The 15,152-nt window shown below is 40.5% G+C and overlaps 1 protein-coding gene across 3 annotated transcripts in view; it reads right to left on the bottom strand.

Annotated features, from left to right (window-relative positions):
• Positions 1 to 15,152, bottom strand: part of u2surp (U2 snRNP-associated SURP domain containing) — a 21,041-nt gene extending 5,889 nt beyond the window's left edge. Inside the window, exons 1-25 of one of the 3 annotated variants that reach the window (XM_085173251.1) lie at positions 15,033 to 15,152; positions 14,164 to 14,262; positions 13,944 to 14,058; positions 13,673 to 13,797; positions 13,522 to 13,592; positions 13,293 to 13,381; positions 13,115 to 13,150; positions 12,922 to 13,004; positions 12,588 to 12,753; positions 12,270 to 12,481; positions 11,868 to 11,911; positions 10,149 to 10,253; positions 9,985 to 10,051; positions 9,713 to 9,876; positions 8,215 to 8,377; positions 8,024 to 8,103; positions 7,834 to 7,921; positions 7,589 to 7,726; positions 7,321 to 7,510; positions 7,126 to 7,206; positions 6,963 to 7,014; positions 6,715 to 6,859; positions 592 to 702; positions 323 to 450; positions 1 to 210 (exon numbers count right to left, since the gene is read on the bottom strand). In XM_085173251.1, coding sequence (XP_085029377.1) covers positions 1 to 210; positions 323 to 450; positions 592 to 702; positions 6,715 to 6,859; positions 6,963 to 7,014; positions 7,126 to 7,206; positions 7,321 to 7,510; positions 7,589 to 7,726; positions 7,834 to 7,921; positions 8,024 to 8,103; positions 8,215 to 8,377; positions 9,713 to 9,876; positions 9,985 to 10,051; positions 10,149 to 10,253; positions 11,868 to 11,911; positions 12,270 to 12,481; positions 12,588 to 12,753; positions 12,922 to 13,004; positions 13,115 to 13,150; positions 13,293 to 13,381; positions 13,522 to 13,592; positions 13,673 to 13,797; positions 13,944 to 14,058; positions 14,164 to 14,262; positions 15,033 to 15,077 — 2,807 coding nt within the window. In that variant the 5' untranslated portion in view covers positions 15,078 to 15,152. The remainder of the gene's footprint in view (positions 211 to 322; positions 451 to 591; positions 703 to 6,714; positions 6,860 to 6,962; positions 7,015 to 7,125; positions 7,207 to 7,320; positions 7,511 to 7,588; positions 7,727 to 7,833; positions 7,922 to 8,023; positions 8,104 to 8,214; positions 8,378 to 9,712; positions 9,877 to 9,984; positions 10,052 to 10,148; positions 10,254 to 11,867; positions 11,912 to 12,269; positions 12,482 to 12,587; positions 12,754 to 12,921; positions 13,005 to 13,114; positions 13,151 to 13,292; positions 13,382 to 13,521; positions 13,593 to 13,672; positions 13,798 to 13,943; positions 14,059 to 14,163; positions 14,263 to 15,032) is intronic. The other 2 variants (XM_085173252.1, XM_085173253.1) reach the window with 2 other exon arrangements.

The raw sequence follows: 15,152 nt of genomic DNA, 5'->3' as shown, positions 1-15,152 counted from the left end.
CTCTTGGATGACTTTCTGTTGCTGGATCGAGGAGAGTCTTTATGAGAAGAACGTGAGGATGTGTCTTTAGAGTATGATCGGTCGGAGCGCTCTGATCTTTCTGACCGCTCTGAACGAGGTGAGGACGACCGGCCTCGTCTGCTGCTGCTCCGCGTTGGGCTCGGTGATCCACTGTGACGACGCTTCCTATCAACCGGAGGGGACAAATATCTGTCACACAGGAAATTAAATAAATCCAATGTTCCATGAATGAAAGAAAAAAAAAACCTAAATCCACACTTTGAATCACTGAAAGCACGCAGCAACTAAACAAGTGTCTGACCTCTCCTTTCTGGTTGGTGTGTCCTCCTTCTCTTTTTCCTTCTTTAACTCTTTCAACCGTGCCTCAGCTTTTTCCTTCTCTTTCTTTTCCTTCTCTTTTTCCCGCTCCAGTTTTTCTTTTTCTTTTTCCTAAAGGGATCAAAAAAAAAAATCTCTTGTTAGGGTTTGATTTTAATTTTTCATGGCATGTAAAAATTATAAACCAGTAATAAATGATCAAAAGTGTGCATTTTTCATCCAAACTTTAAGCACACCTGATCCAATACACACCTTTTGTAGTAGTTTGTCCCTATAATGTTCCACCTGCTCCTGAATACTCTGACCAGGCTTCTTAGGTCTTTTCCCAGACTCCAGCTCATCCTGGAACTTCATGACTTTAACCTGCATGGAGAAATACAATCAACTATTGTCGTATACTGCCATGTGCAGTCTGAGATCTGTGGCATTTGTAAAGTACATCTATCTGGGACTTCCGGTAATGGCGTTTACTGGGTAGACATGTTTTAGGTCCGCTCCGCTACATGGCTCAGCATTTACCTAACGAACCTAATTCTTTGAGATTTTGATTCCCAGTGTTGCCTTTGTCGACTACCAAAGATCCAAAGAATGTCAAAGTCAAAGGGCAAACAAGACAGAGACCGAGAAACCTCGACACCTGCGGCACCTGTAACTGCAGCCGAGATTAGCTTAATGCTTGAAGAGCATAGAGCTGCATTGCTAGCGGACTTTAAGTCATCCTTTGAGGACTTGTCCTCTAAGTTAGACAATGTGCAGTCTGCAGTGCAGGGCCACGGTCAACGCATTAATTCTTTGGAATCGACATACACTGAATTACCCACGCCCGACAGCTTTCTTTTCTCAGCTCATCGTCGATGTTTTCGGAGCGCAGGTGCTTCCGTCGCTGCCCGAGCTGGACAGGGCGCACCAGAGTCCAGTTCCGAAATCGATGAAACCACGGCCGGTTATTCTGTGATTTCACCAGTACCAAATAAAAGACCTGGTAATCCGTGAAGCTTGTAAGAAAGGCGAGCTCAGTTACAACGGCCATAGGATCCGGCTATATGAAGATTACAGCCCGGAGGTGGTGAAGAACCGAGCTGAGTTTAAAGATGCAATGTCTGAACTTTATAAGCGGGGATTTAAACCTGCGCTCCTCTTCCCAGCTAAACTGCGCATCGTTCTGCCCACCGGGGAGAAAAAGTGTTTTACGTCTGCTTCAGAAGCCGATAGTTTGTGCAGGGTTTGAGGAACGAAGTTGAAGCTCAAAGGCCACAGTGACTGACAGCTGCGACTTGAATCCTTGTTGACTTACAAGCACTCGGACAATTACAGAGAATGCAGGCAAGCACTGTATATTTCTGTTATTTCATGGTATACTAGTTGTCACCGTTTTAACACCTGGTTCTTATGTTTCTTCTGTAATATTTTGAATTAATGTTCACTGATCCCTAGAAGGTTTGACTTATATTGGGATATACACTTAGTACTTTAAAGTTAAGGTTGTATGGAGTTTCTATGTAGCAGGAGTTTGGGCTAGGAGGTTGAAGTTGTTGGGAATATACTGCGGTCACCTTAGTTCAGAAATGGGACCTAGTGGGTGGGGTGGGGGGAACTATACATCAATACAGATGTAGCTTTTCTCCAGGAGACTCATTTGCGAGTCAAAGATCATAAAAGACTTAAACCTCCATGGATAGGTCATATGTTTCACTCAAACTTTGATATTAGAGCCAGAGGAGTGGCAATCTTAATTAGGAATAAAATACATTTTTCTCTCATTAAATTGAACAAAAATGGACGATATCTAATTGTTGTAGGGACCCTCGTGAATAACCCAGCTGTTTTAGTGAACGTCTATGCCCCAAACTTTGACAACGGTCTGTTTGCTAATAATCTTTTGAGGATGATTCCTGACTTAAATACGCACCTAATTCTCAAACACGTACCCTAAAGCAGATGACTCGTAATCTGGAGAGGAAATGGCGTGTCACAAATTTAGAGGATCATCATTTAGCCTGGAGAAATAGTTTGTTGCTTTATAAGAAAGCCCTCCGCAAAGCCAGAACAGCTTACTACTCATCACTGATTGAAGAAAATAAGAACAACCCCAGGTTTCTCTTCAGCACTGTAGCCAGGCTGACAAAAAGTCAGAGCTCTGTTGAGCCAACCATCCCTTTAACGTTAACTAGTGATGACTTCATGAACTTCTTCACAAATAAAATTTTTATCATTAGAGAAAAAATTACCAATAATCATCCCACAGATGTAATATTATCTACAGCTACTCTTAGTTCCATTGATGTTAAGTTAGACTCTTTTTTTCCAATCGATCTTTCTGAGTTAACTTCAATAATTACTTCCTCCAAACCATCAACGTGTCTTTTAGACCCCATTCCTACAAAACTGCTCAAAGAAGTCCTGCCATTGATTAATTCTTCGATCTTATATATGATCAACCTATCTCTAATAATCGGCTATGTACCACAGGCCTTCAAGGTGGCTGCAGTTAAACCTTTACTCAAAAAGCCATCTCTAGACCCAGCAGTCTTAGCTAATTATAGGCCAATCTCCAACCTTCCTTTCATATCAAAAATCCTTGAAAGAGTAGTTGTCAAACAGCTAACAGATCATCTGCAGAGGAATGGTTTATTTGAAGAGTTTCAGTCAGGTTTCAGAGTTCATCACAGCACAGAAACAGCTTTATTGAAGGTTACAAATGATCTTCTTATGGCCTCTGACAGTGGACTCATCTCTGTGCTTGTCCTTCTTGACCTTAGTGCAGCATTCGATACTGTTGACCATAATATTCTATTAGAGCGATTAGAACATGCTGTAGGTATTACAGGTATTGCACTGCAGTGGTTTGTATCATATCTATCTAATAGACTCCAATTTGTGCATGTAAATGGAGAGTCCTCTTCACACACTGAGGTTAATTATGGAGTTCCACAGGGTTCGGTGCTAGGACCAATTCTGTTTACATTATACATGCTTCCCCTAGGCAGCATCATTAGAAGACATAGCATACATTTTCACTGCTATGCAGATGACACCCAGCTCTATCTGTCCATGAAGCCAGATAACACACACCAATTAGTTAAACTGCAGGAATGTCTTAAAGACATAAAGACTTGGATGGCCACTAACTTTCTGCTTCTTAACTCAGATAAAACTGAGGTCATTGTACTCGGCGCTGAAAAGCTTAGAAATATGGTATCTAACCAGATTCTTACTCTGGATGGCATTACCTTGGCCTCCAGTAACACTGTGAGGAACCTTGGAGTCATTTTTGACCAGGATATGTCCTTCAACGCACATATTAAACAAATATGTAAGACTGCGTTCTTCCATTTGCGCAACATCTCTAAAATTAGAAATATCCTGTCTCAGAGTGACGCTGAAAAACTAGTTCATGCATTTATTACTTCCAGGCTAGACTACTGCAATTCATTATTATCAGGATGTCCAAAAAACTCACTGAAAAGCCTTCAGTTAATCCAAAATGCTGCAGCAAGAGTACTGACAGGGACTAGAAGGAGAGAGCATATTTCTCCTGTTTTGGCTTCCCTTCATTGGCTTCCTGTTAAATCCAGAATTGAATTCAAAATCCTGCTCCTCACATACAAGGTCTTAAATAATCAGGCCCCATCTTATCTTAATGACCTTGTAGTACCATATCACCCTATTAGAGCACTTCGCTCCCGCTCTGCAGGCCTACTTGTTGTTCCTAGAGTATTTAAAAGTAGAATGGGAGGGAGAGCCTTCAGTTTTCAGGCCCCTCTTCTGTGGAACCAGCTTCCAGTTTGGATTCAGGAGACAGACACTATCTCTACTTTTAAGATTAGGCTTAAAACCTTCCTTTTTGCTAAAGCATATAGTTAGGGCTGGACCAGGTGACCCTGAATCCTCCCTTAGTTATGCTGCAATAGATGTAGGCTGCCGGGGGATTCCCATGATGCATTGAGTTTTTCCTTTCCAGTCACCTTTCTCACTCACTATGTATTAACAGACCTCTCTGTATTGAATCGTATCTGTTATTAATCTCTGTCTCTCTTCCACAGCATGTCTTTATCCTGTCTTCCTTCTCTCACCCCAACCGGTCGCAGCAGATGGCCGCCCCTCCCTGAGCCTGGTTCTGCCGGAGGTTTCTTCCTGTTAAAAGGGAGTTTTTCCTTCCCACTGTCGCCAAAGTGCTTGCTCATAGGGGGTCATATGATTGTTGGGCTTTTCTCTGTATCTATGAAGCGCCTTGAGGCGACATTTGTTGTGATTTGGCGCTATATAAATAAAATTGAATTGAATTGAACCTCCTGATCTTCGGAGGTGATTTAAACTGCGTTATTGATCCAGCTTTAGACAAATCTGCCACTGGCTCTAAAGCATCATCTGTTATGTCCAAGGCTTTCTCACACTTTATGACCCAAAATGGATACATTGATCCTTAAAGGCCACAGAGAATATTCCTTTTTTTCAAATGTTCATCACACATATTCTCGCATCGATTACTTTTTTTTATAAATGGCTCCATGGCTTCTAAAGTTTGCAACTCTGAATATCTTCCGATTGTTATATCTGATCATGCTCCATTAGCCCTGGATATGGCCTTGTCTCCTGGCTATAGACCTCAGCATCCATGGAGGTTGAACTCTCTATTCTTGTCTGATTCAGCTTTTGGTGACTATATCTCATCTGCAATTGATAATTTCTTAACTATGAATGAGTCTGAGGACGTCTCAAATTCTCTACTATGGGAAACTCTTAAAGCTTACCTCAGAGGCCAAATTATTTCCTATTTATCTCACCTATCTAAATCAAAGAAAGCTAAGCAAAATGAACTTTCTGCCAAAATTCAAGCTCTAGACCGGCAACACGCTCAAACTCCCTCACCTGAAATATATAAGCAGCGTCTTAACCTACAATCTGAGTTCAGTCTCCTGTCGACCCATGATGCAGAACAATTGTTATTACAGTCCCATGGCAACTATTATGAACATGGTGATAAAGCCTCTCGTCTGCTAGCCCACCAGCTACGTCACCAATCAGCATCTTGCCAAATTTTCCAAATTAAAATGAATCAGGAACTTTGACTTCTGATCCAACGGAAATCAACTCAATTTTTAAGTCATTTTATAGTTCTCTGTATACATCAGAGTTCACCTCTAATTCTATAGATATGAACCAGTTTCTTAACAAATTGGATACCCCTACAATTACACCTTCAACAGCAGCATAAATTGATGCACCGCTCACTTTGGATGAGGTTATATCATCAATCACATCCTTACAGTCTGGAAAGTCCCCTGGTCCCGATGGGTTCCCCGCCGAATTTTATAAAAAAAATTCCACTTAAAACCGGCCCCTTTGCTGCTGTCGGTTTTTGAGGAGTCACTGAAACGAGTCTCTCTCCCTCAGACACTGAGACAGGCTTCTAATCTCATTACTGAATAAAGAAGGAAAGGATCCTACTTGTTGTAGCTCCTATCGACCAATAAGCCTTCTTAATGTAGACTTTAAAATCTTATCCAAACGGATTTTTTTCCTTTCCTGTTTCCCTGTTACAATTCACAGACAACCCTGTTCTAATTGGCCCTTTAAAAATATGGTATCAATTCCGGCGTCACTTCAATTCAGTCTCTGCTTCTGCTCTGACCCCAATCTGCAACAACCACCTCTTCCCCCCATCCCATTCCCCTAAAATATACCCCGGCATTCCTGACCTGTGCAACAGATGCAACGTCTCCCCCTGCGATTTAACTCATATGTTTTTTGCCTGCCCATCACTTCAATTATACTGGACTTCTTACTTTGAAGTGCTCTCTCATGTTTTGAGCGTTACTCTCAAACCATGCCCATTAGTTGCCATTTTTGGTGTTTCTGAAGATGCCACCCTAAACCTTAGTCGTAAGCAACTGGATATTATCGCTTTCACTTCACTGCTGGCACGACGTCGAATTTTGCTGTCTTGGAAAGCTCCTCACCCTCCAGCCCGATCACGTTGGCTGGAAGATGTTATATTCTTCTTAAAAATGGAGAAAATAAAATTCAGACTCAGAGGAAATGTTAATAAGTTCTTGCAGATGTGGCAGCCTTTTATCATTTACTTTAACTCATTGAAAACACTTACAACAGAATAAACGTTTGTATCATGGGGTTCCCTTTTGTTCTGGTTTTGGGGGGGGGGTTGATTTTTAATTTTTAATATTTTTTTTTTGGGGGGGGGTTGTTTTTTGTTGTAGTTGTCTGTGTGTGGGTTGTTGTTTTTTGTTTTTCTTCCTTTTTTTCTGTTTTATTGTTATCATCCGAATTTTTCGGTTGGTACTTGCTGTATTGGGCCTGATATGTCAAATTACATGTGCAAAACTTCATAAATAAAGAGGGGGGGGAAAAAAGTACCTCTATCTCTCTGAGCTTAGAGCGCTTCTCCTCGTTCATTTCAGACATCTTTGACTTAAAGTCAGAGTCATCTCTGATCGGGTTGGAATAGCTCTGATTATCTTCTGAGCGAGGGCTTCTGTCCTCATCACTGTCTGCATCATCCCTTTAGAGGTGAACACAATTAATTTTTTTAAACAAAGGCGCGTCATGGCATTCACAAAACATCAAACTCAAAAGGCAAACACACACAAACAAAAAAAACTTACTTTTTTGTTTCTTCTGGCTGCTCAAATATCTCCCACTTGGAGGTTGTCACAGCTGAGAAGCAAACAAAGGCAATTATATGAGTCAAGTAATTGCAAAACCCTCACGCCAACTATGATAACATAATGTAGGTAACAACTAATCTGACACTTTAAAAGGCCTCACCTTGAGATTCTAACTCTGCCTCATCCACTGCTTCCCATTTCGATGGTGCTACCTTGAAGGGAGCATCCTTGGACGGATCCACTATATTAATAGAAAGAAGAAAAAAAAGAAAAAGAAAAAAGAACTGAGTCGCTGGGAAATTGATGGATCCAACAACTCTTGGAAACATGCTTTGTTATTGTATGCACTACTCACAAGGTATTCCATCTAGGTCTTCTTCCATGGACTTGATAGGAACTCCATCTAGGTCATCCAGAGGGGCTCCATCGATTGGTGCCCCATCAATGGGAACTGAGTCAATGGGCACTCCATCCACGTCCTCCAGTGGAGTACCATCTACATAATCTCCAATAGGAGCCCCATCAATGTCGTCTGCTGGCTCAGGCTTGATACAAATGTAGAGCAATATTAATACAATAATTTTAATGGTACTGAAAAGACTAAATAATAAGGCCTCACTTACCTCCACAACAAGGCTTACAGGCTCCTTCTCCACAGCGAGGTTTACTAGACCAAGGAAGATGTTCTGCAGCTTGATAAGAAAAGGGTCAGGGTACACAGCCCAGTCCTCCCATGCCCGGAAACATGACATTACCCGTTGCTAGCACACACACACAAAAAGAATTAGGACAAAAAGAGCTAAGTAACCTGGATGTTTAACTATATAAATTATCAAGGCTGTGAAGTTTACTTAACAAGACTTGGTACCTTGAAGTTTTCACACTGAAGGTGACCTTGTATTGTTTTGTAAGTTGCGTTTAGGTCGGCAAAAATCTGGCAGAGTTTTGTCTCAAAGCTATTAAGAACAAGGAAAGAGCAACTTATTTCCTTGGAAAAAAGGAGTGACTAAGTGAAATTGATGATAATATGGTTCAAGTATACAAACGACATAACTTACTATTTTCTGTAGTAAGATGCATTGGCTACTTTGGCAGAAGAGTTATACAGCACATCAGAAACTAGATACAACCGTGCAATCTGAAACACATCAAAGAGCAAACAGGAGTTTATGATTCTGGAAGGGTTTTCGGGTAATTTTATAAACAGGTTGTTATCAAAATCTTTCTCTTCTTTTGGTCAGTGTCTTGCCTTCTTGGGTAAAGGGGTCTTTAGGATGGAGAGGGACTCTGTGATACACTCCACAATTTCTTCAGCAGCTTCAGCATGGCTGAGACAGAACAGCATGGCCTCTGCAATATCTGCCCTCCTGGGAGTCAAACCACGCAGCATCTCCTCTAGTTTGTCCCGCTCCCTGCAGAGATGAAGGACAGTGAGGACAGAGTGCATTTAACCCAGCTGTTGTCTGCACTACTGTACTTTTCATATCTGTCTAGGGCTATTCATATAACGATATATATCGGATGACGATATAAAAACATCTACCGTTTCATTTTACGCTATTGTTTGTTTCGTGGTGTCGCAAAATAAACTGTTTACGGCAACATTTTTTCATTGTTTTGATGGTCACTGTAGTGGCTATATTAATTTCTTCAAGTTCTCCCTTTCTCTTATATTTAATATAACCACACTACGGACGGACAAGCGCCTGTTTTTATGCGTTGTCGTTAGCAACAATGACGGTAAAACCATCGCGTGTCCGCTTGTTTATTTTCCACATAAACTTTTCACAATAAAGCTCAAGATCCTGTTGAGACTTTTCAAAATAAACTGAATCACGTGAAAGAGTATGCAGAGTGTTTATGGATGAGAAGCAAAAAAGAGCTGTCAGGTGCTAAAAAATAAACCTTAGACTCAAACGTTAGAACAGGTGTTTCCCCGCACCATGCTGTGTAATAAATACTCACAAAGAAAATGGCGGCCAAACAACTTATGTCTAAAAATGCATCCTGTAATGCATCGGTTAAAAAACTCGACTCCCGGTACACGACGTCCAGCTGGAAACACTTCATGCAAGTTGAGCTGCCCGAGATTCACAGAATTTACAGAAAATGTTAAATCTTTGTGATTTATATCGTTATCGGGACGATAGATGTCTTATATCGGGATATGAGATTTTGGTCATATCACACAGCCCTATATCTGTCACAATAATAAAATAAAAGCCAGGACCAAAATTAATTAAAGCTTCATTTGCGTGGCTGCTTTTTTTCTTAATACACCTAAAATTTTAACAATAAAAGTCAGTGTTAAGTAAAAAAGTATTTCTGTCCACTGAAACTGTAGGACTCCAGAGGGGGCATGTTGGGGTAGGCCTGAGTTTTCAATTGCAAAGCACAAGTTTATTCCATTACAGTTGACAATTCAGGTTCTCACTTTGTGTTTTTACATTTACTTTCATGTTAGATTAGCAAAACTGTAGCAGTGCGAGTGCAGGCGTGAGCTGTGAGTTGATGTTCAAATTCATGGATATGCAGATAAACTCGACTATCCTGCTGATTTCTAAATACTGAGTCACTACTCAGCAAAGTATTAACAGTTGTAACAACACTGGAGCAGGTGGGAACATCAACAAAGCCAATTAGAAATCAAAGCATGACTCCAGTGTTCCTTCAAGTAAAAACCTCAGAACTTCTGCAATTTAGCAAATACAACATAGATGTAACAGAATATAAACAAATATTCTTACTCTTCTTTTAAGCAGCCTTTCTTATTGGCCTCCTCTTCATCTTCCTCCTCCTCACCGTCATCATAGGGACCATGGAGGTACGGATTAAGAGGAGGTGGGCGCCACAAAGAGCCATTTTTAAACATCCTAAAGTCATCTGTTCGCCATTTGGCTGGTGATTCACCCTGAGGAAGTAATAAATCACAGTGAACACATTGATAAAAAGAAGAAACTTAGTGGAATGGCTGGATCCCCCTGAAATTTTGCAACTTTTTTCAAGATAGAAAACTAACCTGCAGTATGGAGTAGAGCTTCCATCGGTAGTATACATGTGCTGGGCTCTGGTTCTCAAATAAAAACCTGTCATAAAAAGACATACACAACCTTTGTAACTCAGCACATAAAGAATTTTAGCTAACAGAATAACACTACATGTCTATTGTGCAGCTAAGCTCACCTGTACATGGGATTGTTGATCTCTCTGTTCATGATCATGGCTTCAAACATTGGTCCTTCACGCACCACAAACTCGATCATTCGATGGATGAGAGAGAGCAAATTCCTACAAGAAAAACACAGTTAAAGCAAACGGATTCAGACTGGACGGACTCTTGAACACTACTAAAACCTCCCAATTAAAGATTAATTTATTCTTGGTGGTCTGACACACTCAACAGGCTGACTAGGCAAAGACAATTTATGTCACACAATGAAATGCTGCAAGCATAAATGCAGCTGTATTGACCTATATCCGAATAATAAATTTCTACTGTGACATTATATACTTGGTACAGAATGATGCCTAAATCACTCTAAAATCTTACCACAATACCCATTTATTATTTACTATGGCGACGGTTTAAATGACGGGGAATATGAGACAACAGATGACTGTCAGAGTGCGTCACATGACCAGGAATAAATTAACCATCACTGTGGCTACACCTCTGGGCCTACATATAACATCAATGAATACACGCAAAAAATAAAAATATGTATATAAAAACATTTTGTGACAGTACGACATTCATGTCAATTTAAAAAAAAAAAAAGGAAAAGAAAAGCTTTTTTTTTTATTGCGTCTACTAAGGTCATGCCTGTGTTCTTTGAGGCTACAGTGCAACAGCTTTTAATTACATTGCACTGCTCGGAACCTTCATATAAAATATCTTTAAGTTCAAATTTCACAATGTAGGGGTGAGTGGAATTGGGAACAACAGGAGCGAGACATTAATAAGACACCGCACTAACAGGAATATTTGTCAGTACAGTGCCTTTCAATTCCCACTCTTTCCTACTAATGTAACGTGAAAAAGCAGTACATGATCTTTGGCCTAAAACGGGTTATCTACTAGTGGAGTTGGTACCGACTTAAAACTGTGCAAATGGGAACGTTAGAAGTTCTTCTGTGATAATTTGTAGAGGAAATAAATTGTGCAGGCTGCATACAATTAGCCTAAAGTGGCCAACAAGACAAAGGATGTCTTTCATTTGACAACACAAATCACATTTACTTGTATTGGAGCCGATCGTACCAATGACGGGGTAAAATTCTGTATACTTTCCCAATCCATCCCATGATGCTTTTCAGGTCCCTCGCTGCTGCAGACAGTTCAACTTGTGCTGCTCACCAAGGCCAATGTCAAAGGTCATATATAGACTAATGATGGCAGGTTTGGATTTGTCAGCAGGAGCCAAATTTACTGAGCTCCTCATAGTGACAGAGGCCAAGGGGGGAGACGGTCTGAGTGAGCAATGGTCAGAGAACAGGTTTTTACAACTACGGATCTAGAATCAGCAGATCATGTATGTAGCAGAGTACAACATCACTAAAGTTGAGAAACACGATTTAATGTCTATGTATGGAGTGGGACTGTGAAAGTAATGATCTTTTTCTCTAAATAGCATAGTTATTAAGATCTATAATGATGTTTGGCTACACATGTAAAGAAAATATGAATGATGGAGGAATGTGAAACAAACGTCAGTCAGTATTATTCTAGGTACTAGTATGAAGACGCCGTGCAGCTGCCTCAACCATTGCTCATCCACACTGACCAGCCCCCTGTAGCATGCAGTGATCAAATGATCAAACTTATTAGTTTCATTATGGGATGTTTTTTTTTCTTTCTAAGTTTGTACACCAATTTAAAAAAAAAAAAAGAAAAACATGTACCTTTCTGTTGGGATAACCACTTTGACTATGGCTTGCGACAGAGTCTGTATATGAAGTCACATCAGATAATAAACATAGAATGTGAGTATTGTTACAAAGGCAACAGGTGAAAAATATAAAAAATGCATTTAAAAAGTGCAAAAAGACAATAACTTTCCTTTCCTGCTGTCAGTTTTACTAGTGGCCAAACAACCCTGATACTTTACCATAGTAACACCTCTTTGTAACACTGAGCATTTTGCACACATTGACATTTGATAACGACACTTTCTTACACACAACAACTAATTCAAAATCTAAATCCTGTACTGACTTGCTTATTATGACTAACATCTTACCACCACAATTAACAAAACATTGCCATATCCCATGAGAAAATCCTAGGCTGACGTATTGAATTACCTTGTCGAACTCCTCCTTGTTTTTAGGTGGAGGAAGCAGAGGAGCATTGGGGTTCTTTAGCCTCTCTCGGGGCTGTGCGTTGAATGGGAGGCCAGATGGAGGCGGGGGGAGTGTATGCTCCATCATAGAAGGAGGGATATAGATGGGATGGGGTGGAATGGGCACACCTTTTCCCCATCCTAATTTCATCTCAAAGTTCATTATCATCTTTCCTATTATGGGAGTAAATGTGCATTAAATTATACACGCACATGTGAACTGGAAAGAAGATAAAAGGATGTAATCTAACAACTTAATAAAAGAATTCGAGATTCGTACCATTTAAGTTTTTGAGTGCTCGCTCTGCATCCCTCCTGTTCATGAAAGCCACAAAGCCACAGTTCCTCTCCCGAGCCCTTTCCTCATCTGTCCTCGGCCACATGATTTTCACACTTGCCAGCGGGCCATACCGGCCAAACTCTTGGCACAGCATCTCTTCGTTCATCTATGAAGTAAATGATACAAATTGAGAAACACAGACATTGCATAAATATTTCCCATTCTGAATTAAGGGCATATGTAGCAAATTTCTAAGGAATAGCAACATGCTTAACCCCCTCCTTTTATGGCAAGCTTTACATTACTTCCATTTCATGCATGTTTAGATGCAAACCTGTGGATTGATGTTTCCAAGGTACAAGTTAGTAGTGGATGGATCTCCAACGTCATGGGAACCTGGTGCACAGTCATCCAAAACTGCAGACACAGAGAAGAGAAAAGAATTTCCTGCTGCTGTCTGACAGGACCAACATTATTTTCTTAGCAAGATAAAGGTATTCACGGTCACTATATTAAGTCAAAATTACCACTGGACGGACGGTTTCTTCGTGAAGAACCATCCGCTAAAAGAAGCAGAAAAGCAGTATAAATTTTGTTTCAGGGTAGATGTGGACAAAGGGACAGAGGGTGGCGTAAGGCAGGAAAGGGCCCTGTCAGGCCAAGTTAGTGCACGTATGGCAGTCATGTGACTTAAACAACACTTACAGGAGCGTCTTCCATCTGTCCCAGAGAGCGGTTCGAAGCGACTAACACGTCCTTTCATCTTGTGTCTTTCATCTCTCTCTTCCTGTATTCTACAAGACACAGACACATATCACAGCTGATTAAAATCTGTGTTTAATATATTACAACTTTAATAAAAACACCAAAAGTCTTAGGAACATCTAATCTCTGCCACTAAAATCTTTTAACACCTTCCTGTGTTAAAACTTACTGTTTAAGTTCTTCTTTGAAGAGCTCCAAATTACTCTTCTTCTTTTCCTTTTCACTGCTCTTCTTTAAGCCCTACAATGAGTAAACCAGGTAAGTGTTATTCAATGCAAAAGTTAGACGAGATGCTTCTCATTCTCAGAAACAGTACTTACATGCCGTTTGTCTAATGCTAAAAATTGTGGCGGGGTTTCCAAAGGCAGGATGCTTTTTGGTTGGGTCTCAAAACGTGACTTAGGCTTGTACAACTTTCCTCTCTTGTCATCAGCAGCCGCTTCCTCTGCAAGGAGAAAAAAATCTTTTCGTTTTCGCCCTCCAATCACATTACTATTTCAATTTCCGAAGTAAAAAAGGTTTGGTGAACTGTTCTTTAACATTTGCATATTTTGCAATCAGTTTGAGAAATATATAATGCAAAACGTATACCTTTCGTTGCATTTGCAATGCCACCACGGACAAAAGCTTTGACTTTTCCCTCCCCTCCTCCTTCAAAAGCAGCAAGAAACTCCTCATAAATTTCAGCTGCCGCTCGTTCATCTTCCTGAACACACGCACACAAAGACGTCAAAGTAAATAAATCATATAAATCTCTTAACAGCTATTACGCATGCAGAGAATATTGTGCAAAAGGAAAATCCATACTTACTTTTTTCTTTATTTCATCTTGTTCCTTTTTGCTGAGGGTTCTCTTTGCCACTGCCATCTTGCCAATGCTGAAAGACTTCAGTTTGCTCTCAAGCAGCGCCTGTACATGTCAACAAAGTATGGTTGTTTTCACCAGGTATTTAATAAGCACACATTACGACTATTTAATAACTGGAAACAACCACGACTTGTTCAAGTAATGTTGAGTCCTGCTATTATTATTATTTAATATGCCTATCAATTATCACGTAAACAGGTAACTTCAGCGCGGACTGTAGCCGCTGGTTTATAAAGTCGGCTGCATTAAATAGGCGCCTGCAACCGTTACTCAGACATTTAACACTAATTATTTAAGTATAATACATTACGCATTTACGACCAAGCTGCAGCTGGAGACCAGGGAAGATTAAGAAATTAGCTAAATTAACAAGAGGCCTAAGAAGTCGTCTTTTGGTGCAGCGCCACGGACTGAATGCATTACGCTAAACGGCGAATGACGGTTAGGCCCCAGCTCCCAAATGCTTAATTTACTATTTCCACACTGAAATATACAACCACTGTACGTCATCCAGAAGACAATGCATGTGTAAAGCTTGTGATTTGCGAACAAGTTTATTCCTGTGATAACTGCTTCCATTAATCCAGTTTATGGTGACCAACACATTAGCTTAGCTTAGCTAAAACCAGCCAGTGTGGCTGCGGCGCCTCAGTTAGCCGTAGCGCGGCAGTGTTAGCAGACACTGTTGCGCACACTCTCTGTTGTGGTATTTTACAGCAAACAGCTAGTGCTGTTCAAGCACAAGATTATTCGCACAGTTCTCATTACAACAGGTGCAAGTGAGCTAAAACAACTACAAACTATAAGTTTACCTTAGCGCTAGCTTTCTGAGAGCCACCAGGCGTTCGGTCCGCCATCTTTTGTGGAACTGAAATGAATCGATCGCCGAGCTGATGATAATGGCAACTGTAAAAAACCAGGCGTCGCAATCA

This window comes from Neolamprologus multifasciatus, chromosome 9 (assembly GCF_963576455.1).
Source record: "Neolamprologus multifasciatus chromosome 9, fNeoMul1.2, whole genome shotgun sequence".
In the NCBI taxonomy this organism is placed as follows: Eukaryota; Metazoa; Chordata; class Actinopteri; order Cichliformes; family Cichlidae; genus Neolamprologus; species Neolamprologus multifasciatus.
This window is presented reverse-complemented; position numbering and strand designations above follow the sequence as displayed.